Below are 27,298 nucleotides of genomic sequence, written 5' to 3' on the forward strand. Positions count from 1 at the left end.
GATTTTTCGCCCTAAAATTATGAAATTAATATTATTTATTAATTTGTCATTAATTTTAAATATAAATTTTAAATTTTTATGCGATTCGTTCAAATAACTTGCACGCACGAAGCAATGGACGCTTCGTGTTACCCTTAAGGGGTGTTGTATAATGCGGGCATGCGACGACGAGCAAGGGAGCTCGTCGCCCGTGCGGCACGAATGCAATGAGCAAGGGCGTAGTGCACGAGCACAAGGCAGCAGCCCTGCCTTGTGTCGTGTGCCACGAGCAATGAACGAATGGGCATGGGCGAGGGGCGAGCCAAGGCAGTCGCGTGTGGGCAGCAAGCGAGCTGCGCCACAACGCGCGCTGCCTCGCACAAGTGCGCGCAGCCTCGCGCGCAGCGAGCGCAAGCTCGCGTGCCACGAGCGCTGCGCCCAGCACTACTCGCGCGCACAGCGCGCGATGTCGCTCGCCCAGCGAGCGATGTCGCGCCCCAGCGAGCGATGGCTCGCGCGCACAGCGCGCGATGTCGCCCGCCCAGCGAGCGATGTCGCGCCCCAGCGAGCGATGGCTCGCGCGCACAGCGAGCGAGCCAGCGCGCCCAGCGAGCGATGTCGCGCGCCCAGCGAGCGATCTCGCGCGCGCGCACTGCGAGCGATAGCTCGCGTGCGATGGGGCGCTGTGCGGAGGCTTGCGATAGGACAGCAGCAGCTATGCGACGAGCGCATGGGCTGCGCGCACATGGCCAGCAATGGCTGTGTGCGTACGGCCCATGGGCGTGCAACGCGTAGGGTGTTTGCGTTACGATTAGATCGTTTTGAATGTTTAATTTGAAAATTTCAGTTCACGTAATTTTAATTAATTTTAAAATTAATAATTTGAATTAATTTCTTGGATTTTAATTTTGAATATTATAATTATAATAAATGGAATTTATTCTAATTATTTTACTAAAATTAAAATCATGAATTAATTTAAATGCGACTGAAATTAAATTAAATTTTTGGATTCAATTATAAATTTATATGAGCTTTAAATTTTAATTAAATTTGTATGTTTCCGGTTAGACTAGAAATACAATTTTATGTTTAAAATTAGTAAAGCATATGAATTTATTGGTTTAAGTGGGAGCGCTTTTTAGTCATAAACTCTTGATTAGGTCTACAAATCCTTAAGGTTAAAACAACTTGATTAGAATTAATAAGGACTGAATAATTGGTAGATTATTGGTGCCCTTGATTAATTGCTGCAAATGTTTACGTGATGCATAATGTGTTTTACTAACCAGCTATGTGGGCCATTCATGATAATGAATGGGTGAATGGTATATATTGTATATGTACTGTTTTGCAGGTTATGAAGTGACTAGTATGGCCCAAATAGGATAGAAAATATGGTCTGCGTACCATTAATTTGAATGTAATTGGTCTAAAGCACCAAAGTTATTTTTCAATTCAAATATGGTCTGCGTACCATCAAATAGTTGTAATTAGTTATAGCTTATCCTATTTGAAGAAAATGGTGCCTCCCACGGAGATTTTCAAGACGGACTTTGAAGTCAAAGCTTCAAGATGAAGTCGGGCCATACTAGATCACAAATATCTTATGCATGTTTTAAGTTATTTATTGTTTTAAATATGTCTTAAAATGCATGAGATCAAAAGCTTGATTATGTTGCATGATTAAGGATTTTAGTTCACTTAAAATCTAACCAACATAGTAAGAGCCTTAAGTTCCAAACTTAAAAAAAATTGAGTTAAAAGGTGCCATGCCAAAATATACACTTGCTTGGATATCCTTTACATCAATCTAGTAATAGTTTTCGCTCAGCGAGGTGTTACTTATTGGTCCTAAAGGGGCAAGGTACACAAATAATTGTGAGTACATGTTAGTTTTGGTGAAACTCAACGATATAAGTAAGGAGTCCTTTTATGTCGTGGCAAATTCGATAGGTTTACCTAATAAGTTCTTAGACGTACCTATCAACCAAGAATAGTTTCTAGACTATTAGCAAAAGGCTTTTGCTTACCTAAGATGTTCTAGGATTAAGTCGACAAACTGTGCTTAGTTCTTCAATGATTTTAGGATCTTGGAATCATTTTATTCACACCTGCCGGAACACATAACTTGAATAAAATGCTTAATGAACGCTGAATTGTGCATGTATGCTAGAATTTAAGTTTATTAAGAGAAACTGTGAATGGTTATTTATTTGTTTATTCTTTTCAATTGTAGTTTTAATATGGCAAACAACAATCAAAACATCATCATGGGTTCTGAGCTTATGGTCAAGCTGAACCTGACAAATTTTCTTGAATGGGAAGCTAAGCTAGTTGAAATAGTCAAACTCAATGGACTTGAGTATGTACTGTCACATCCCATGCCAAGCTACTATGCCAGAGACATGACCCCTGAGAGATTTTACGCCTGGGATGCGGATCTCAAAAAGGTTATGAGTCTCATGCTGAACAATATCCCTGATGATTGGGCTAGAAGGTTTGTAGCCTATGAACCTTTTACGCTCATCAAGAATCTGAGGGATATCTGTCGTGGAAGTACGGAGGACAGGGACCTGAACGTCCATGAGTTGATTGAATCAATGTCTGGTCTAAAGGTTAGTTCTCCCAACAGGTGTTATAGGATGGAGGTCCAAGAAACACATGTTCAGCTCCTTCGCACTAAACAGAGGGTAGGCGTCCCACTGAGGTTCCATGTGGATCTTATGTGTTCATATTTTGATCGCCTAAGTCTACTAGGAACACCAATAAGCGAAAGGATGGCAGTCTCTGTCTTGCTCAATTCACTACACAGTGGGTTTGGTCGCTTCAAGCAACTATACCTAAGTGAACCAAGAGAAGAAACAGTTGCAGAATTTATTCACCTTGTCAGAAAGGCTGAAATAGTACTGGACTGTGAAGCCAAAGATTTACTCAAGGCTAGAAAGAGACCATTCAAGAAAGGTGGAAAGTCCAAGGGCAATGCTAAATCAAAGCAGGACAAGTCCACATCAACTGTCTTTATTGTGATGGAATAGGCCATTACAAAAGAGAATGTCCAAAGCTAAAGGAAGATCAGAAGAACGGAACAGTCGTTCCATCTTCAGGTATTTTCGTTATAGACCGTATACTTGCTAATTCAACTTCTTGGGTATTAGATACAGGTTGTGGCTCACACTTATGTTCCAATCCACAGGGACTAAGAAGAAGTAGAAAGTTAAGCAAGGGTGAAGTCGACCTACGAGTGGGAAATGGAGCACGGATTGCTGCATTAGCTGTAGGAACTTACTATTTGTCGTTGCCCTCCGGGCTAGTTTTGGAACTGGAAGAATGTTTCCATGTTCCAAGTCTTACTAAAAACATCATTTCAGTTTCTTGCTTAGATGCTAAGGGATTTTCCTTTATAATAAAAGACAATAGTTGTTCGTTTTATTTTAAAGAGATGTTTTATGGATCTGCTAGATTAGTCAATGGACTTTATTTATTAGATCACGACAAACAAGTATATAACATAAATACCAAAAAGGACAAAAAGGATGATTCAGATCTCACCTATCTGTGGCATTGTCGATTAGGCCATATAAACTTGAAACGCTTAGAAAGACTTCAAAGAGAAGGAATTCTAGAACCATTTGACTTAGAGGATTATGGTAAATGCGAATCATGTTTACTTGGCAAAATGACAAAGCAACCTTTCTCTAAAGTTGGAGAAAGAGCAAATGAACTATTGGGTTTAATCCATACAGATGTATGTGGACCAATGAGTACAAATGCTAGAGGTGGTTTCAGCTACTTTATCACTTTCACTGATGACTTCAGTAGGTATGGTTATGTCTACCTAATGAAGCATAAGTCTGAATCCTTTGTCAAATTCAAGGAATTTCAGAGTGAAGTAGAGAATCAATTAGGCAAGAAGATTAAGGCACTGCGGTCTGATAGAGGCGGTGAATATCTGAGCTATGAATTTGATGACCATCTGAAAGAATGTGGAATTCTATCAGAATTGACTCCTCCTGGAACACCACAATGGAACGGTGTGTCAGAACGGAGGAACAGAACCTTGCTAGACATGGTCAGGTCAATGATGGGTCAGGCCGAACTTCCATTAGAATTTTGGGGACATGCACTAAATACAGCTGCACTCACTATAAATAGAGCTCCGTCTAAAGCTGTCGAAAAGACTCCATACGAATTATGGTTTGGAAAGCCTCCAAATGTGTCTTTTCTTAAGATTTGGGGATGTGAAGTATACGTCAAACGATTAATTTCAGACAAACTTCATCCAAAATCTGACAAATGTATCCTTGTGGGCTATCCAAAGGAAACAAAGGGGTATTACTTCTACAATACATCTGAGAACAAAGTGTTTGTTGCTCGAGATGGTGTCTTTTTGGAGAAGGATCATATTTCCAAAATGACAAGTGGGAGAAAAGTAGACCTCGAAGAAATTCGAGTCGAACAACAAACTCTAGAGAATGCTCAAGATGACATTCAGGATGAAACTCAGAGATCTTTAGAAGAATCTGGTGAGAATCATGGTCAATCTAGAAATGTTACCCCGCGTAGATCGCAAAGATATAGATCTCAACCGGAAAGGTACTTGGGTATTTTGACGAACGAGAGCTATGACGTTCTATTACTTGAAAGTGATGAACCTGCGACTTACAAGCAAGCTATGACGAGCCCTAGCTCCAAGCAATGGCAAGAAGCCATGCAATCTGAATTAGACTCCATGTCTGAAAACCAAGTATGGGATTTGGTCGATTTGCCAGATGGCTACCAAGCCATTGGAAGCAAATGGGTTTTCAAACTGAAAAAGGACAAGGATGGGAAACTTGAAGTTTTCAAAGCTAGATTGGTTGCAAAAGGTTACAGGCAAGTCCACGGTGTGGATTACGATGAAACCTTTTCACCAGTTGCAATGCTAAAGTCTATTCGAATAATGTTAGCAATCGCTGCATATTACGATTACGAAATATGGCAGATGGATGTCAAAACTACTTTCTTAAACGGCGTTTTAACAGAAACTGTGTTTATGACACAGCCTGAAGGTTTTGAGGATCCAAAGAATGCTAAAAAGGTATGCAAGCTAAAGAAGTCAATCTACGGATTGAAGCAGGCATCCAGGAGCTGGAATATACGTTTTGATGAAGCAGTCAGTGACTTTGGTTTCATCAAAAACGCGGACGAATCTTGTGTATACAAGAAGGTCAGTGGGAGCAAAATTGCTTTCCTAGTATTATATGTCGACGACATATTGCTTATCGGAAATGACATTCCTATGTTGAACTCTGTCAAGATTTGGCTTGGGAAATGTTTTTCGATGAAGGATCTAGGAGAAGCACAGTACATATTGGGCATCAAGATTTACAGAGATAGATCTAAAAAGATGATTGGACTTAGTCAAAGCACTTATATCAATAAGGTGCTTGATAGGTTCAAGATGGCGGACTCCAAGCGAGGCTACCTACCCATGTCTCATGGAATGACTCTAAGCAAGACTCAGTGCCCAAAAACACTTGATGAGCGTAGACGAATGAATGGGATTCCATATGCATCATTGATTGGTTCAATAATGTATGCTATGATATGTACACGCCCGGATGTTGCGTACGCACTCAGTGCTACGAGCAGATACCAGTCAGACCCAGGAGAGGCGCATTGGACTGCTGCCAAGAACATTCTGAAGTACCTGAAAAGGCACAAAGATGACTTCCTGGTCTATGGTGGAGATGATGAATTAATTGTTAAAGGCTATACGGACGCAAGTTTCCAAACCGACAAAGATGATTTCAGATCACAGTCTGGGTTTGTCTTCTGCCTCAACGGAGGAGCATTAAGCTGGAAAAGTGCTAAGCAAAGCACCATTGCGGATTCTACAACTGAAGCGGAGTACATTGCTGCACATGAAGCAGCAAAGGAAGCTATATGGCTAAGGAAGTTCATAGGAGAACTTGGTGTAGTCCCCTCCATTAAAGGACCAATAGCCCTGTATTGTGATAATAACGGAGCTATTGCACAGGCAAAAGAGCCTAGACACCACCAGAGAGTCAAGCATGTACTTCGTAGATTTCACCTTCTACGAGAGTTCGTTGAAAGAAAAGAAGTCGAGATAAGCAAAATTGGAACTGATGACAACATATCAGATCCATTAACTAAACCTCTGCCGCAAGCGAAGCACAACTCGCACACTGCAGCTATGGGAATCAAGCATATTGGAGAATGGCTTTGATGTCTCTGTTTAATGTTTTAAAGTTTTAGAGTTTAAATCTTTGTAAAACATTATTGGTTAATCATTCACAATAAATGAAAGAAATTCATTTTTCCATTTAATTTGTGGTTTATTAAATGATGAGTCCCTTCAACTTGACGATATATTCAAGATAGACTGTCAGGACCAGTCCTGTGACTAAGAAATGTCTATCAAGTGAACTTGAATGTCAAAGGTTGAAAATGGTCCCTAATCGGAGTTTTCTATAAAATTGGACGCATAGAAAACGTTAGACGATTAGAATGCAAGATGACTAGTAGTTCTGTTTCTTGAACTATGTGGACATGGCAATGTCATAATCATTTGCATAGATACTTACTTTGGGAAGACTAGTATCGGACAAGACCTATGAAACTTTACTGTAAGAGATGAAAGTCTGTCATAAGTAAATTTCATTAAATTATTAGACACTAAATCCTCAATACCTGAGTGATTTGAGATTACTTGTTTGAGAACTGGTTGCTTTGACGTTGACCAACCGTCGCACCGTAAAAGGAGGCTATAAAGGCAACGCTCAGGTAATCACCTATCAAACGAAGTCTAATCTCAAGATCGCAAGATTGGGATTGTCCTCCCATAAATCGGGAAGAGATGCTTAAAAGTTGTACAAGGCCACTCGGAGAGCTAGAAACTGTGAAATGCATGGCCGTGCTCGGATGAATCATAGGCTATGATTATCTGTTTATTTGATCAGTTGAACTCTGAAACCGAGGAACACCTCTGGACATAATAAGGATGACAACTCTTACCTTATGTTCAAGAGCAAGCATCGAGCGACAAAGGAATTAGGAAATGCACACTTGTCCCTAAGGACAAGTGGGAGACTGAAGGAAATAATGCCCTTGGTCCAAGTATGCATTCTATGTTAAGTCTAATAAATGCGGTTCAGTATTAATTAACAAGTTAATAATTCAGTGAGATCAAGTGAGCTGAATGCCTAGCTAGAGGCCGCTTCAGTTCAAGTGGAATTAATGATATTAATCCACAGCTTACTCTTGACTGAACCCGTAGGGTCACACAAATAGTACGTAAACGGATCAAGTATTTAATGGCATTAAATACTCCATCTATGAATATTCGGAACCGACGGATCTTGGTTTCAGTGGGAGCTAAGATCGTCACAGGCAAGAAATGAATACTCCGGAAACGATGATATTGCCGGAAACGGAAATATGGATCGTATCGGAAATATGAATATTATCCAAGTCGTAGATGTTGCCGGAAACGGAAACATGGTACGTATCGGAAAATATTATTGGAAATGGAAATATTACCAGAATCGGAAATATTGCCGGAAACGGAAATATTGTCAGAATCGGAAATATTACCGGAATCGGAAAATAATTCCGGAAACGGAAATATTAAATATTTGTTCGAATCGGAAATTAATTCCGGAATCGGAAATATTAAATATTGTTCGTATCGGAAATAGATTCCGGAAATGGAAATTTAATCGGAAGCGTATCGTACGAATTAGCATCGGACGAGGCCTGCCGGACGAAGGCCCAGCACGAAGCCGGGCCATCGCCCAGCAAGCACGCACGCCACAAGCCCAGCGCGCACCAAGGCCACGGATGCGTGGGCCGCGCTGCATGGGCTGCTGCTCGCATGCGCATGGGCAGCCCTTGTGGCTGCCGTGTGTGTGTGTGAGTTTGTGCTCATGCGTGATTCCTAAAACTGCAAGAGTTAGTGTGTGATTAAATTCCTATTCCTAATTAGATAAATTAATTAAATAGAATTCATGTAGGATTCTAATTTCAATTAATTCGTATCCTACTAGGATTGCGATTCCTTTTCCATAACTCTATATATAAAGGCCTAGGGGTCATTATTTACACACAAGTTTTTAAGTATTCAAAACTAAGATTTTTAAGCAGAAAAATCAGCCAATATTCTTGCCTACCCAACCGAAAATATTAGAACCTTAAGGGCGATTCTAGTTGGTCAATCTTAAGGCGGATCCGGACGTGCTGTGGACTATCTACGGAGGGACGACACTTGGAGTCCTAAAGACTTGTTCTTGTTCGGTTCGGGCGCAGCTAGGGAAGGCACGCAACAAAGAGTATGCATCTAAACTATGCTAAATGATTATGTGTAAATAATATGTTTCCTGGCTTTATGGTTTTTTCCGCATGATTTATGAACTGTCATATGAATCATAACCTAACAAAAGAGACGTACCCAGGTATTTTCAGCACCCAGGCCTGGGCGCCGAAGATTTCGGCGCCCAGAGCCAGGCGTTGAAAATAGGGTCTGGGCAGTTTTGTTTAGTCAGATTCGGATTCCTAAAATCCGTAGAGTTTGAGATTAATTCGAGTCTTTTAGCGCGTATCAATTTTATGACGGAATGCGTCTGGGCCCGTTACGAACTCTAGGTTCGTTAGGATTTTAATTAATACGTAACTCCTATTTCTGAATCCTATTAAGAATAGGATTCTCGCAGTTTTTCTATCTCATTTAGGATTTATGTTGGAATGCAACACCTAATTCTGACAGGTTTCTATCTTTTATGATTTGCCACTCTTAGAAGCTACTTTTTACGGCAGTTACTATTTTAGCAGGTTTCCATAAATAGCTGGTTTCGGGTGAAATGAAATGGGGAATCGAGATTCGTTTATTTTATAGGAGATGCGTTGTCAAGTGGAGTTTTTATGCTTTCATCATCGAACCTTTCCCTTGCGGGAATGGGGACAAGAGTAGGTGTCTACAATTATCCTAATCCTAAACCTTTCTAAAAGCATAAGTTTCTCTTTTGAATAGTGACTTGACTACCTTACCCTTAAATCCTTCTTTGAAAAAAATCGAAATTCACTTAAGAATAGTATATTTATGGATTTTGCCCTTACATACTCCACCAATTAAGCCCTTTGTTTAGACACTTCTCTTGATACTTTTGTTTAGTCACCTAATTTTGTCTACCCTCCCAGTCTCCCAATAGTAAGTTTTTCCTCTATATTATAAAGAAGACAAATGCATCATCAAAATGTTTATTAATGACGTACTTGATTCTATCTACTCAAATGCTATAATTTTCATATGAATTATAATATCACCAATCTTACAAAAACATAGACTGTTCATTCATTTTGTCTAACGCCATACAAATATTATCAAGAAATTTAAAACAATAATCCAACAATTAACATAAATAAAAACTAATCTAAGTCATGTTGGCAAGATGATATCAACGACAATACCAAGGAAAAATGTCTAACAAACGACGCAAACAATAAAGCGGGGTTAAAGGGTTGATTATACAACTGATGAGTCCATATAAAACATTTCTAAGCACGCTCATACGAATTTGCTATTGCTTTTCTCGGCTAAGTAGAATATGAAATGAGCCATATGTTGAATATTACTATCAAGCTCTTACTAATTTGGTAGATAGACTCCACATAACTCCAAAATTAATTAAATTGTTTAGGAATAGGGGGCGACAATTAGAAGTAAAATAAGGGGAGAGCTCAACAGAAAAAGCCAATGTTGGAGGATGTGATTTACGTCATGTTGTTATCGCCGTTGCTAAACTCGATATTCGTGTCTGCTAGAAATTATGGACTTTCCGTTGCGGTATCGATGGAGAAGTAGTGAGTGGATTTACCAGAGACTTTGAGAATGTGGAGTTTGGGGAGGAGGACGCGACACATATAGAAGATTGGGAATGAGGGGTTGGGTTTAGAATTGTTGTTGTTTTTTCCTTATAAACTTAAAGTCTATTATTGGTTGTGTTATACTCTGTAATTCATAAAGGTATTAGGTGCTATTATTAGGATGATAATGCGTGTTCCTATGCAAAAAAAGGCCAAATAAAAGGAAAATTTGGTAATATTAATCCAACCTTTGGGCGATTTTCTTTTATTAATCTCACCTACGACATATTTTTTTAATAATCCCACCTTTACTACCAACGACTTTTATTGGGCTTAAGTGACCGAAAACCGGTGAAAAAGTCAACGAGATTGTGATGAATTGATGATGATGACTGGATATATCGAGAGAGAGTACTACTACGTAGGGATATATTACCGCTTACAACAGGTTTATGACCTTTTAGGCCCAATAAAAATCGCCGGGTAGCAAAAGTGGGATTATTAAAAAATATGTCATAGGTAGGCTTAATAAAAGAAAATCGGCCAAAGGTTGGATTAATATTACCAAATATTCCCAAATAAAATTGTCTTTTATGATTACACTATATTTTTAGATCCAAAAAATTACTAACTTGCAAAACCAAAGCAACACTAGTTTATTAAGGTTTAATTACCTTATTTTCTTCCCTAAGTAGTGGGGACACAAGTGGTTGTAAGTTAAAAGTGTTACCAAATAGGTATGTGTCAAACAAATAAGGACATCCGTTTTTAGTAAACGAGACAACCTTTTAGAAATGAGGGGAGTAATTGACGATCAAAATTACCGGATGTTTGTAATTTGGTTTCTCTCTGGAGTACGGATTACAAAAGTACACTTGACTTTGAATGGTCAAACTCGACAATTTTCCAATTGTATCTGGTACGAGAGTAAAACAACAATAAATGGTGGTTTTATACTTTACCATCCTACTGGTTGAATTGTAATACCCTCAAGGTTATGAGATGGACCCCTGGATTGGTCCCATTGAACTTTTTTAACCTTTTTTTCAATCTTTGTTTATTTTCTTTTACTAATGTTGTTTGGCCTCGCGAAACGCGCGGGGCCTCCCATTGTATAAAAAGTTTAGCAAAAATAAATATGCTAGCAATTTGCATAATAGGTTTGGGGAGGAAATGAAATACTTTGTATATCTACTAATGCATAGATATGGATATATAGTAGATGAAATATTCCCAATTTAGAGTGTCCACTTTCCTTTTTCACCAGTCTCAATTTAGTATGCCCCTTTCAATTTTTAGCAAACATCACTATTACTTTATTACTTATCTCTTTCCACTACTAAAATCTAGAGTCATATACCCTCTCTCGTTGAGTAAACTATACTGGAGGTCCCTAAACTTTGGCAAAAGGAGCAGTTAAGTCCCTCAAGTTTCAAAAGGAGCATTTTAGTCCCTCAAAATGGATGGAATCAGCTACTTTTGTTAACACCGTTTCATTTTCTGTTAAGTTCAATAAAATAATAATAAAACCGCTTTAAAGAAAAGGAAAATTAATTTACACGTGTATAAATAAATGAAAACAGCTGATTTTAATTATGACTTAGCCTTTTCAACTTACTTAGCTTTTTCATATGGCTTTTTCTCCATTTACACGTTTCACCCTTTATGTTCCCCTTTTCTAGGTTTTTCCACAACTCTTCCTAATCAAATCGAATTTAGTGAGTAACCCAAGCAAATTTACTCTAAATTTTCAGCAATTATCGCCATAAACTTCAGCTAATTGTTGTTCTTCCACAACTCTAAAGTTTCAAATTTTCTTCTCCCAGATGTTTGCTACTACCACTAGTTCTTCTTCTACCTTTTTCTCTCTCTTTCTCTCTCCTCTTTTATTATGGATTCTCTTCAATCTGCTTCTCTTTCTTAATTCCCGGATTTCTCCAACAATTCCATTGTAATTTCACATTTTCACTGATTTTCCCCTTTTTTTGTTCCCCTATTTTTTATTTATTTTGGGTTGGTTTCGATTTTTTTTTCTTATTTATTCTGGGTTGGTTTCAATTAAAGAGATTCTGGGTGGGTTTCGTTACCACATGGTGACCCACACCCCTGCTCCCCCATTTTCTCTCTCCTCCCTTTCTGAAAAAAATTGATCTCCATCTCATTTGGGGAAACCACTTTCTTCTTCATAATCCTATTCAATAATTCTGAGAAAAATAGTTATTTCAATATTTCAAAACTTCCTCCGTATTTCAAAAGATTGTTACCAAGAAAAATAGAACGATGATGATTGATGGTGATCATGATGAGGATCAACAATGATTGATGGTGATCATGACGAGGATCTCACGCTCAAGTTGATAGATGATTATTGTGATCTTTGAAGGTGCACGATTATTGTGATCTCAAGCTCAAGTTGATAGATGATTGATGGTGATCATGATGAGGATTATAGTGGAATTTTACACTTAGACCCGCATTGTTGTTTGATCCACAAAGTTATGTTAGCTAGCTAGGCTGTTGATAAGAATATAATTGAAAGAGTATGGTTGAGCAGAGTACTAGTAGTCGTAGGCTCGTTAGATTTCATGTATGAGTTGCTGACTTGCTGATTAAACATGAGATTGAAGATGATGATGATGCATGGAGTTTATGGGTTTGAGCTCGGATGAATTTTATCGGAAATGTAAGTTACTTGGGTGTGCACACAAGGTGTTTGATAAATTGTCTCTGAGAAATGTTGTTGATTAACCTATGCTTGTTGGGTGTGTTAATTTGGGGGATTTGATTAGTAGGAAGCGTTGATCCTTTATTTTATTTTATTAAGTGTTGAATAATTTGGGTACAAATGGCCTTGTTAAATACTTTAAACTGCTAGTTTTTTGTAAAAAGCTAACTTAAAAGGGTTTCCCTTTATTTAATTATTGTTAATATGTAAAAGTAACTGTTATTTTGTCCTTTTCTGCCTTTTATATTAATTCGCCTTTATTTTTAATTCATTTAACAGACGTTAGTAACAGAAGTCAAAAAGCAGCGGTTTCCATCCATTTTGAGGGACCTAAATGCTCCTTTTGAAACTTGAGGGACCTAACTGCTCCTTTTGGCAAAGTTTAGGGACCTCCAAACCTATTTACTCCTCTCTCGTTCAATTAAGAAAATACCTCATTGTCATTTACTCTACCTATATTTTAAATAAAATAATATTTGATAACTACACTATAAAACTTTACCAAAAACTATGTGACATGATAAATAAACACTCTTACACTCTAATGAGATGGAGAGAGTATACAATATAATTCAGGAACATTTATCATTTTGTATTAGACCGAAATTAAACAATACCCAAATCAATGAAAATGTGTAATACACACTTTTAACATATCTATAAAATATGATTGCGATAATCATATACGAAGTACAAGTATATTTGAAGTTCGTCGGTGACATTGACATAATTGTAAAGACATACTACATACGAAGTAATTGTAAAGGAGAGAGCTATATTTTCAACCCTTCCTCGACCCCCTTCGTTTTTTTTTCTAGGGATACTCGACTGCTTAATTTCCTTAAGAAATACTTCATATGCGTGTGTAACCTTGTACGAAGTTACAATCTCATCATGCGTGTGTAAGAGAGGTGATAAATTCAAAGAAATTTTTACTTCGTCCAAGGAAATCCACACTTTTTCAAAGTTGATTTCCTTGGAAGAAGTAAATTATTCCTTGGATTTATCATTTCCCGTGTGTAATCTTGTACGAAATTGACTGTACTTCATGTACTCATTAGGTACAAGCACGTAACTAATAGATTCAATTTAATCTCATCATAATTTATATGCGTGTACCTTATGAGCACATGAGATACAATCAACTTGGTACAAGGTTACACACGCATGATGAGATTAAATCGAATCTATTAATTAAAAAAATAAAATTCCACCTATCAAGATTGTTCCTATGGATTTAAGACCGCTTTGATTGCTTAATTAAGTGGTTTAATTAGTTTAAGTGCTTAATTAATTAATTTTAGTGTTTAATTAATTAGTTATAATGCTCAACTCATTGGTTACATTGCTTAACTAGCTTATTTCATTGTTTAACTTATATGACACTAAAAGAATCTTTTATGTAAGACCAACTTATATGAAAGTTTGTAATAAATAATCACTGGCACTACAAAAAAAAGCTCATATAGCGACGGACCAAATCCGTCTCTAAATTGGTCAAATCCGTCGCTATGTGTGCTTAGGGACGGATAACGTCCGTTACTAAAAACCTTGTCGCTAATTCAATTTAGGGACCGATTCCATAAAATCCGTATCTAATATTTAGAGACGGATTTATAAATCCGTCCCTAAATTTAGGAACGGATTCAAAAATCCGTATCTAATATTTAGAGACGGATTTTTGAATCCGTCCCTAAATTTAGAGACGGATTTAAAAATCCGTCTCTAAAATTTAGGGACCGATTCAAAAATCCGTCTCTAAAATTTAGGGACGGAATTTGAATCCGTCTCTAAATTTACAAGTAAAAATAATTGCAACCTATTGTTAGATGTTCGGTTCAACTCGGTCCCATTACCGGTTCGAAATCTCGCTTAGGTCAACCCGGTCCAGCTTTGCAAGGGGAAGGGATAAGGGGAATCGAACTTGTGACCTCAAAGTCACGAGGAGAAACTCTAACCAACCACACCAAATACAACTTGTATTCTTCTATGTGTGAAATTGATAATAAGTAAAAGAAATATTAGAAACGGATCTAGAAAATCCGTCTCTAAACTAGGGACGGATTTAACATTCCGTCTCTAAATTAGGGACGGATTTAAAATTCTATCTCTAATTTAGAGAATTTGCTAAAACACATTAGGGACAGATTTTAAAATTCGCTCTCTAATTTAGATCTAACTTTCTACGAAGAGTCTATGAGAAATTGCTAGTGGATTTTACGTTTTGAAATTGCTAAAACACATTAGGGACGAATTTTGAAATCCGTCCCTAACTTAGAGACGGATTTTGGAATCCGTCCCTAACTTAGAGACGGATTTTGGAATCCGTCCCTAACGTAGAGACGGATTTTGGAATCCGTCCCTAACGTAGAGACGGATTTCAAAATCCGTCCCTAACCTAGAGACGGATTTGAAATCCGTCCCTACCTTAGAAACGGATTTGAAATTCGTCCCTAAATTAGAGACGGATTTTGAAATCCGTCCCTAAATTAGAGACGGATTTATAAATCCCTCGATAAAAGTATCGACGGATTTCCAAAATCCGCCTCTAAATAAATTTAGAAACAGATGTTGAATATTCCGTCTCTAAATTAGAAACGGATATAAATCCGTCTCTATATATCCGTTGCTATACGAGATTTTTTTTGTAGTGTGGTGAGATTTTAGGGTATGTCTTTTGAAAGGAGACATATAGTATAAGAAGAGTCATAATCTAGGTTTTACCGTTTAAGGTAGTGTTCTCTTCACCTGAATTTCACTTATCTTATTTTATCTTATTGACCCTTATCTTATCTTATCTTATCTTATCTGAATTTATTGACTCTTATCTTATCTTATCTTATCTTATCTGAATTTATTGACTCTTATCTTATCTTATCTTATCTTATCTTATTGACCCTTATCTTATTGACCCTTATCTTATCTTATTAACCCTTATCTTATCTTATCTTATTGAAACTTATAGTATTACCTTATGTAATATTTACTTCACCTTATCTTATCTTATCTTATCTTGCCCTGAATTTATCTTATCTTATCTTATTGACCCTGAACTTATCTTATTTTATCTTATCTTATCTTATCTTGTCTTGTCTTATTGGCCCTAAACTTATCTTACAAAAGGTCTTGCGCGCACTAGGTGTACAATAAATTTATTGTACAACAAGATAACTTTTACCTATTTTTTTTGTAATTTTAACCTAGTTTTGATTAACTTTTATATTAGTAAAAAAAACGTTGATAGATAAACATTTTAAAGAGTTAAATGATTAATTTTATACATTATTAGTGATTCTGAAAAAACAAATTTTATTAAAATGAAAAAATTTATCATTAAAAATTGGATAACTTTTACATATATAAGTTTAACTTTTAAACATCTTGAATTAACTTTTAATTTGGTGTACAATATTTATTGTACAACCATTATAAATAAGAATTAGTGCTTATCTTATCTTATTGACCCTTATTTTATCTTATTTTATCTTATCTTATCAGACCTGAAATAAGTGAAAATAAGGTGAAAAGAACAGAGCCAAGTTAAGTTTGCTCTTAGACAATGCAAAGGGGTACACCTCCTTAACAAATAGGAGCAAATCCAGACAAGATCACTATATGTCCTTGAAATATAGGTGCATCATGAGTGAATAAGTAGCACCCCAATACATAGTAATTTGACAACAATAATTTTTTAATTAATTTTCAGTACTTTCGCCATTGTTGACGAGCCAGGCGTCGAATTAAGCAAATGAACCAATCAAGATTGATGCCAGGATATGCCCTAAATCCATTGAAATGGCTCAGTTTCTTCCTTCAAGGAATGTAAACCATTACCATAATAACAATTAACAATGCATTACTCTGTATATAATATGCATATTAATTAATAATTACTCATATATTATGAACTTATAGTACAATTTGCATCGGTAAATATACAAATAAATTGTATAAATATGCATCTAATTTCATCATAATTAATTGCTTGGTAGCTCATGCATGACATATGCTTTTTATTCTCTTTGTACTTCCAAAGCATGCTTTGTCACAAAAAGAAAATAGAAGTTAAATATTTTCCATGAAAAGGAGTTATTTCACATCTTTGTTTTAGAGCAAAAGAAAAATTAATTAAAGGCAGCAGTGCGAAAAGTAAATATATGCCTTGCCAAGTACAAATTTAACTAAAATTTAATTAAAATACAGATGATAAAAATTTTGGAGAAATTAAAAAGAGATCCGATATGGAGAAACCCTAGATTAAAAGACCTAATTGAAAATCCTCATCTCAATTACATGAGTATTTATTTAGATTTGGTTTCAAATTGTTCTCCTTATTTTAACTTGTTTCAAGACTTAAAAGTTCAAATAAGAGTTGATAAGGGTTATCCAAATATAAAGAATAGATGAAGTCAAAGCACTCTTTATGGTTGTCTGACTTAAGAAGCAATATTGTTATGTGGAGGTTAGAGCACACACAACATTGACATGTTGTTTGAGTCAAGTGATAATTGACAGGACAAAATGACTACAATGTTGATAGTGTGCAAGAGTTAAAATTTTATTAACTTGACTCGGGTCTTATATGTGACCCAAGGTCAAGTTAATTAAAAAGGATGTGGGCCAAATAAAGCGCAACTTGCATGGAGCCTGGGCAATAACTGTTACTTGTTTGCATACGGAGTATTATTTTAGGTTAATATTGGCTAAAATCATCTTTTACTGTATGCATGCATGCAATGCATATTTATTTTTTTGGGCTCATGTGCCGCCACGCATGCAATGCATCTTATTTTTTTTTTAGAAAATTTTCATGATAAGTTTTTTACAATGCCACGTGTGTACAAATTTCGGGATAAATTTTTTACAATGCCACATATGTTAATTTAATTTCAAAATTATTTGTTTGTTAAAATTAATAATTGTATTTGAAGGTGAATTTAAAGTGGAGTATATGTAAAAGTAAAAAAGTAGTAAGAAAAATTAATGAGCTTGAGTCAAGATTGTAGAGGATAAAAGAGGGATTTAAGTAAGTGGTATGTCAAGTTAGTGGAAGATGAGGTGGAAGAAGGAGAAAGATGAGAGAGAATTATTTTCCATTTGACCAAAGGTCAAGGATGCACATGGTCTTAGTTTCGATTCACATTTCCATGTGCCTATCAGTCGCCTTTCGAAAGCTGTAGTTTATTTGAAAAAAGCTTATGATTCAATACATTAAGATTTTTGAAGGAGGTGTTTGTTACACACGGATTATTAATTTTCCATCTCAGTTCATTCATTGGATTATTTTTTGTGTGTTTTATTTCTCTGGTTTTTTATAATGTGCTAGAAGATATATACTTTCTCTGTTCTTTTTTAAATGACACAATTATTTAGGCACGTTTGTCAATGCATGATTTCAAATGTTAATAACTCCAATTATGGATAAAAAATATATAAAAATTTGATATTTAAAAAATATTTATTGAGACGAATCTGATAAGCCCCCACACCACTATATTTTTTCTTAAGTATAAATCACAAAATAAAGTCAAAGGAACTTGTGTGAATAGTGTCATAAACCCAATTGTGTCATGTAAATAAGAACGGAGAAAGTATTTATTTCCAATGAGCAGGGATTTTAATTCCATCTTGTGGTTGATCTCATATTAAAAAGGATAACAATTTTTTTTTGTGCAAATTGGGAATACTTCACTAATTAGAAAACAAAGAGTTTAGATAACAATTATGTTGTTCGTTGTTCATCACCTAGCCGGCTAGCTAAGCTAGCTAGTGTTATTTGGTGTCTAATCAGTAACAAGTGTTGTTGAATCACTGTCCAATTGTCCTATAAAGATATCTCCTTATGTACTCTAATATAATTTGTCCCTTGATTAACACATTAGCTCAACATTTTTTTCCAAACGGAAAAAAACTACCCACTTTAAATCTGTGACTAAAACAGGTTCTAAGCAAAAAGATTATTCAGTTGTTAGTTTGGTCGTAATTAGGGATGATGGGCAACTTTGTTTCGGTATATGAAGACTAATAACCATAAGTAAATGGGGAAATGAGAACATATTTGCTGATATGATGGGTGAAACTTTCGCAGTAAATCATGTTTTTTTCTCTAAAATAGATGGAAAAAAATGGTCCCATAATTCTTTTGGCATAGGGTTAATAATACATAAGTCTCCCTTATTAGAAGCACTAATTTTAATTAAGATCCCATTTTGACTTATTTTGTCTGATTTTATATTATTTGAATTCATCTTAATTTAATTATCTAAACTTAACTTAATTGGACTTGGACTTATTGTATCTGGAAAAAAAAAAAACCCTATTAGTATGTAAAAATATATGAATTTTTTTATTTTTTCTGAATTTATCTTCACTTAACTTATACTTTGTATGGACTTATTTTACTTTAAGTAAGTCAAATAGAACATAACCTATTTTTATTTGATTAAAATTAAAAAGATCGGTAGATCACATGCATCATGGTTCTTTTGATCTATGGACCACAAACCCACAAGGGTAAACCCCATAACTCAAAAGGCTGCTTAGATTGTACTTTCAAGTAAGTTTATTTGTTTCTTTCGATTTTCTTGTTACACTTTCCAAAAATTAAAAGGATCAGCTTTTGATCTTCTTCCACACATCACCAAGAATGAAAACATGATTTCGATCGAGTTTGGTGCAAAGTGGGGAAATCACTAATCATACATAACATGTACTCCCCTGTCCTTAAAAATAAATGAGGTTGATTTGGATATATACGACATAGCTAGGTTGCACGTACCGTTACTATATGTGTGGTTACGGTATTACGCCCATGTTTGATAAAAGGTACGATATGATCATTTGGATATATTGGTTGCACCTTGCACCGTTACACTATATTTATGTGGTTACCCCCATGTTTGATAAAAGGTACCATCGTAGGCTCGTAGTTGATTGCTAGCTAATTACAATATGGAGTAGGGATGACAATGAATCGGAGATATCCATCATTCGACCTATTCATCACTCGATTTATATCCTTCACCCACATCTGACCCATTCATCATCAATCGATGAATCGGGTAGGTCAGGTGTTTATTGGATGAAATTAAATGCATTAATGGCTTTATTTATAATATTAACTAGTGGGTGACTCTGACGATTCTCCGATTGGTACATTAAATAGTAAAAATATTAACAAATAAAATATTAATCAAAGACGTTGATACTACATTTTTAAGGTAGTTATAGGGAGAAACCAAAGGGAGAATCTGAAAGGAAAAAAAAAACTCATTTTTTAAAGTCACGTGTCACGCACGCACGGGTCAACGCTGGAGAAATTGAGTTGACCACCGGAAAATGAGTGCTGGTCCCAATTCACAACAAAAAATTGATTTGAGGTCCTATGTCACAACTTTTTTTTTAAAAGGTCATTTGTCACAATTTTTGTGTTTTAAAAGGTCATTTTTGACAAATTTTCCTAACATTTATTTATAAATTAATGTGAAGAGATAAACCACAATTGATGGTTGGTTAATTTTGTAATGGTGATGGTGCTCTCTACACTCAAGCCATAGACCCATGGTTGCCTAATTGGTGACATTGAGTCCAATTGCTGTCATAATTATAACATTTATTTACGAGAACTATACAACGTTAGAATAACGATTAATTTAATTTTAAATCTTATTATTAGATTCTTACCATTTTTGTTGTTTTTCACAGGGGCGAAGCCAGACTCGGTTATTAAGGGGGGCCGAACACTAATTAAGCAAGTAGGCTTAGCCGCTTAGGGGGACCAGTTCAATATAAAACTATCTAATGGTAACTCGTTAGTCTTTTATTTAATAGGTGTGATTGGGCCTTCAGGGGGGGCCATGGCCTACCTAGGCCCTCACTATGCTTCGCCCCTGGTTTTTCATACTTCCTCCGTTCTTATTTACATGACACAATTCGATTTATGACATTATTCACACAATCTCATTTGATTTCACTTTGTGATTTATATTTGAGAAAAAATATAGCCGCACTACAAGAAATTGTACTATTAACGACGGAAAATCCCGTCGCGAAAGGCCAATAATCGTTGATTAACGACGGGATTTCCTGTCGCGAACCCGTCATAAAAGGGGGCCGTCGTTAATAGAAATCCCGTCGTAAATCCATCGTAAACCCGTCGTAAAAGACATTTGCGACGGTTATTCCCGTCATTGTTTGGTTGTTTGCCCCGTCGCAAAAGGCTTTTGCGACGGGATTTTTGACCCGTCGTAATTAGGTTGTCGTTAAAGATACAAATTCTTGTAGTGCCGTTTGGGTTCTTATTAGATTCGTCTCAATAAATATTTTTTAAATATCAACTTTTTTATAATTTTTTTTCTTATCCATAATTAGAGATATTAACATTTGAAATCTTGCATTGGCAAACGTGCCTAAATAATTGTGTCATTTAAAAAAGAATAGAGGAAGTATTTTTGAAAGAATTACGTAAAAAGACTCCCATAATCCAGAAATTCACTCATCATAATGAAAAAAAAGGCTAAAATAGTTCCTCCTTTTAAAAAAGGGGTTTTCTATGTTGTAGCCCTGTGTTTGTTTGATTTCTACGTTGTATCCGTTTATTTAATTTTTTTTCACATTTACCCATATACTTGTACTATATAGTCGACCTTATGACCTTATCCTTGTTGTTAATCTAACGTTTATAATTCCGTTACTTTTTAAACAAACTAAGGTTTTTCCATATTATAATCAACCTTATATTTGTTGTTAACCAACGTTAATATAGAAATTTTTTGATTTTTTTTCAAAAATACATAAGAAATTATTAACATTGGATTGGCGACAAGGATACAAACGATTAAGTTTTACAAGTACGAGGGTACAATGTGTAAAACTTAAAATATTTAGGTACACCGTAAAAATCAATGAATTATAGAATTATAGGGGTACAATGTAGAAAAAAAAAAAACAAAAAAAAACCTAAAGTAGCCCCTAAAAAAAAGGCCAAATTAGATCCAACGTTCCAGAAAACCAGGACTACGACTTAATTGTCTTTTGACTTTCTGTCAAATTACAAAAGACCAATTTAATCTAAGTTGAATGTAGTGATCGAAAACATCATCAAATCTTTATGAAAGAAGACATGCATTAGTTTGAGTATGTTACTATTCCAGCCAGTGGCGGTGCCAGGAATTTTTCGTTAAGGGTTCAATTTTTTTTTTTTTAAAGAAAAATACTTAATTGATATCAATAATAATCATAAAAACATATTTCAAATATCATTGTCCTAATTGCTTACAGTCATAATATCGGTTGCCAATGTGATGTTAGTGCAAATATACAGTTATAATTTATTAGGAGAGAAACCTAAGCGTTTTTTAGATAACACTTGCTTTTATTTATTTTTGACTATAAATAAGAGTATGGATGCAATCTCAAAGCCTTAACTCGTCAGTCCGTCACCACAATCCATTAATTAATAGGTAAACTAGAGAGAAGAAAAAATTTAAAATACTAATAAGTAAATTGAAGAAAAGATAAACTTGAAAATAGACAACGGAAAGTAAACTAAAGTAAAAATGAACTTAAAATACAAAAGGAAAGGAGTTATGGCAGGGATAGAAAAAATAAACTTAAAAATACAGAAAGGCTTGAGTTAAACAGAGAATTGATTCCGCGCCCATTAGGAGATATAACGCAGTTAGAACCACTGCCTCCTACCACCCATTTGAGTTAATTATGCTGCAATAATTACTAATAGTTTCTTTCTTTTATAAACGAATAACATTTTTCAAAATTCAGTAGGGGTTCAGTTGAACCCACTGAACCCCTACTGGTGCCGCCACTGATTCCAGCACATGGAGAAAATCGGAGGACTAAGCATAAAACACTAACAGTGTTAATTTTTTTGATAGTCGGTAATAAATTATGTAAATGTGAATAAATTTGTATATGAATTTGCAATTACTTGAAATTATCTGTTTTCTCTTCATAATTTCATTACCATCCAGTGGTATTGGGTGAAAATGCAAATTTATGAACAAAAATACCAATTTTGAGATAAAGTTTCATTATTATATGATGTTATTTTTCTTGCCAAAGAACATTTGGAGTGTGTTATGTCAACCCGATTTTCACTTATCTGAACTTATATAAACCGATCTAAAATTAACTTTTCCGAAATAAGATGCACAAAACGATGCCTTATAATATTCGAGCTGAGTACATTATTTATCTTAAACAATTACTTCATACGGAGTACGTAGTAAGGCTCAATTCTTTTGGGATGAAATTTCTTGAAATTAAATTAACTGAAATTAAATTAAATTATCTGAAATAAATTAACTAAACTGAAATTAAATTAAATTAACTGAAATTAAGTTAATTGGACTGAACTACAATAATAATAGTGACAATAATAATAATAATAATAATAAGAGTAATAATAACTAATAATAATAATAAATTATTAATACATTAATAACAAAAATAAATAAATAAAAATAATAGTAATAATTATTATTTTTAATAATAGTTATTAATAACAATAAAAATAATAATTTAATAATATAATAAAAATAGTATATTATTATTGTTATTATCATAATAATTATAATTAATTAATAATAATGATAGTAAAAGTACTAATAATAAAATAACAATAATAATAATTACAATAGTAAAAATAAATAATTTATATTGAACTGAAATTATATTAAATGAACACTTCTGAACTGAAACTAAATTAACATAATTGAAATTAAAAATCATGAAAACAATACTTTCTAAGCTCAAAAGTACCGAGTCTAAATAGCAACACTGAACTAATAAGAGCTCGTCCTACATCACTATCAATTTTTAAATTAGTTTTATTTATTTATTTTTGTTTTATGATTACGAAGTCATATGAATTTTGGTTGAATTATAACTTGAAACTAGTCATATCTACAATAATCATATTAATATAGAAATATGGAAACTTTTTTTTTTTTTACGGATTTTGTATATTTTTTTTAATACGGAGTAATCTTCTGAAATTTATAAAAAATAGAAAAAAGAACGATAACACACGAGAAGCTTTCTGATTTTAGATATATTTTTTTTTCTAATGAACCTATTTTTTTTGTCTTGGAAAAAATAGGAGAAATGTTTGGAAGCTTGTGAGTTGTGAAAGGGTGTGTTTAAAATTCAGAACTACTCCTACCTTATAAATTTATCCTTTTTAGTCTCCGTTTTATAGGACTTAGTTTGAATAAACTTATATTATCTAAACTTATCTGAACTTAACTGAATTTATTTTATCTGGAAAAAAAATTATTTTGTCTGAAAATGTCTGGGAAAAACTTATTTTTGTTGAACTTATATTATCTGAACTTAACTGAACTTATCTGAACTTAACTGAACTTATCTAAACTTTTTTTATCTGAAATAAGTCAAAATAAGTCGAACAAAACAGAGCATTCTCTATAGTTGGCTTATTTTGTATGATTTTACATTATCATAATATTTTATGTGAATTGATTTTATCTTAATAAACTTAGTTGGATATGATTTTTTTTGAAAAAAAAACTTATTTAATTTCTCCAAAATCACTCTAAAAGCATTTTGTTTAACATATTTAAACTTATTTAAATGTATCTTAACATCAATATTTTAGCTGTAATGAGTCAAAATAAGTTGAGCATCACAAATCATTCATGATTCATCTAGCAATGTTGTTAAAGTAACTATTTTTTTTTGTTTTTAGAAAATTGATTCACATAACTTTTACTTTATCCTATTACACCCTATTTTTTCACCTTATTTCCACACTTCCAGGAAAATTAGTTTAGATAAATACATTTAAACTCATATAAGATAAGTTTCATAAATATAAGGACTTATTAAGTGACAATAGAAGGTTCACTGGGCGTCATGAGGCATGTTTCAAAGTTCGAGTTCATCTCTTTTTACTACTGCTTACGGGGAGGCAAATTAATTGGCAGATTTTACGGCTAGTCACACTCATAATTATCATTCCACTAGGTTAGGTCCCGTGCAACACACGGTTATTACTAAAATATTTTATTATTTCAATATAAATAAAACATTTGTGATATTAGGAAAACGTCAAAGTAAAAAGAATATATGCAAGAGTATGAATTCATAGTGTATAAAATAAATATCCAAATAAGCTAAATATGCATATTAGTACAATACGGAGTACAAAGTTAAGGATTATATAGTTGTATACTTACCACTTATGATTATTTTAATTATCATTCGTACTCACCGTGTATTGTTATTAGACTAACATTAGAAATCAATTCTTCAATATTATATAAATTAATTAAAAAGTTATAACAATACATAAATAAATCAAATTGTAAAGGAGAAAATAATATTGATTCATCTTTCCTCCAATAATATATCATGTACTACGTAGTTACATTTATGGCTGTGAGAAATAATTCCCCTAACTTTCATTGATTGTGTATTGTCAGTATATATACAAACTACCTGTTGTACAATAGCGTGATATGGGGCTATTAATTAGGAATTTAATTAATACATAATATTTACAAAATAACTGCATATTCTATCACACCCCATAGTCGAAGCGGGAGATTGTAGTACATTGAGACTGTCCCAAAAATCATTAAAAACTACGCGTGGAAGACCTTTTGTAAAAATATCAGCAATCTGATGGCGGGACGGTACATGAAGGATATCAGTATATATACAAATTATCTGTTGTTCAATAGCGTGACATGAGGCTATTAATTAGGAATCTAATTAATACATAATATTTACAAAATAATTGCATATTCTTTCAATGGTAATTCAATTATATTTTATTTTATTTCATTTTTATCTTAGTTTCCTAAAAAAATGCAAAGTAAAATTTTTTAAAAAAAAGTTAAAAAAAAATATTTTTTTTGGCGGGAAAAAACCGCACCAGGAAATGACACGTGTCATTCCTGGTGTCTCTTTTAGTATATAGTAATAGATGCTTTCTTGGTTTAACTCCTATAATAATTTGTTAGATCATCAATCAGGAAAAATGATGAGTTAGGCTGGTCCTATTTTAGGAGTTAATATAGATTTTATTTCCTTATATATATAAAAAAAGATACAGAATATATAGGACTTCCCATACACATTTTTTAACTAAATTAAGTTATGATAATTTCTATATGTTCATGCTTGTATAAATTTAATTAAATTCAGATATCAGTTTAAGAAATAGAAGAAGTGAAAATCAGGTGAATAAAATGCAAAATTCATCGGTTTACCTAAATTATTGGTTTCTAGTTCTATTACTCTCTTTTTTTAAAAAGGCACAAATAGATCAAAGAGGAATATAAATTCCATGACTTAGAATCATTTAAGTATTTATAATCAAAACTAAAACTAAGATAGATTATACTCCCCGTATCAGATTTTCTTAAGAAAATCCCTAGTCATATACCAAAAATCTTGCTATTTTGATCAATTTTCCGTGTACTAAAATAAAGTTAAATGATGAGCAAAAAAGCAACAAGTTTAGACTTTTGATATAGAAATAGTAGTGTTTAAGTTCAAGTATGCAAAATTAAGATGAGTTTCTAAAAGGGGTTTTACCCTTGGGATCTATGATTCTAAACTCCAAGGGAAAAACCGAAGATTCGACATCGAGTCGTGGTTGTTGTTGTTGTTGTTGTTGTTGTTGTTGTTGTTGTTGTTGTTGTTGTTGTTGTTGTTGATTCCCAAACATTATTGTTGTAGCTTCTTCTTCTTCATGATGATGATGATGATATGTTTCTTCATTGCTACTGCTACTCCCACCGGCCGCCGCTCCTCCGACTACTCGGCCACCGTCATCGGCTTTTCCTTGGCAAGCTTTCTCCCTTTCAAACTCCCTATACTTGTGTAAGTATTGTGTTATTGCCTCCCCGTAGTTGTCAAACCCTAGTGTGGTTAGAGCCCAACAAATGTCGTCTCCATTTACCGTCTTTCGGTTCTCCTTGTGACACTTATCGGACGCCTCCCCGGTCACGAAGCTTATGAACTCCGTCACACACTCTTGCATTGTTTCTTTACCCCCTTTGGAGATCTTTGCCGATGGTGGGAGTATTTGCTTCATGATTCTACCAACGTTGGCTATTGGTAGTAGTCTATCTGTCTCATCTACCATCTTGATAGATCAATTAACTATCTTAATTAGCTAGATCTCTAATCGATCTAGCTACTAATAATATAATCGATGTTTTCAAGACTGGTTTAAAAAATTAAACCATCTCTTTTATAGTTGTATTACTGTATCAGCTCTTACCTAATCTCTACATGAGATATATCGATATATGTATATAGATTTACGCATATAAAGAATGATATATAGTACAGAATGTTCATCCACTACGTTGTACAAGTGGATGATAAATTATTCAAGTTGGGCCCTATGTTTATTAAAACTTTTGAGCGTATAAATTCCTTGGTAAAAATAATAAGTAAAAGGCGAAAAACCTGCATAAATTCTTAGTCGCCAACAGCCCACAACACTTTGTAATTAGAAGTACATAGATGCATCTAAACTTGATAGATCTATGTAACTCAAAGCTCACCTTTGTTTGGATGGATTGTTGAATAGATGTATAAGCCAAAACCATGATTCTTTCTCTGAAGGATCAAATTTTGAATGAATGGGGAAAGAGAAATTAATCACCTCTGGGCATTATGCACTCTAAACTTAGCTTAACATTTATATATACTTAGATAATTTTTAGGGTTTTC

At 34.2% G+C, this 27,298-nt stretch overlaps 1 protein-coding gene across 1 annotated transcript in view; it reads right to left on the reverse strand.

Annotated features, from left to right (window-relative positions):
* LOC110786886 (nuclear transcription factor Y subunit B-1-like) overlaps positions 1 to 26,702 on the reverse strand; it is a 60,961-nt gene extending 34,259 nt beyond the window's left edge. Inside the window, exon 1 of the mRNA XM_056841444.1 lies at positions 26,281 to 26,702. Within this exon, the coding sequence (XP_056697422.1) occupies positions 26,281 to 26,702 (422 nt within the window). The remainder of the gene's footprint in view (positions 1 to 26,280) is intronic.
* Positions 26,703 to 27,298: the final 596 nt, after the last annotated feature.

Source organism: Spinacia oleracea, chromosome 4 (genome assembly GCF_020520425.1).
Source record: "Spinacia oleracea cultivar Varoflay chromosome 4, BTI_SOV_V1, whole genome shotgun sequence".
NCBI classification, from domain to species: domain Eukaryota; kingdom Viridiplantae; phylum Streptophyta; class Magnoliopsida; order Caryophyllales; family Amaranthaceae; genus Spinacia; species Spinacia oleracea.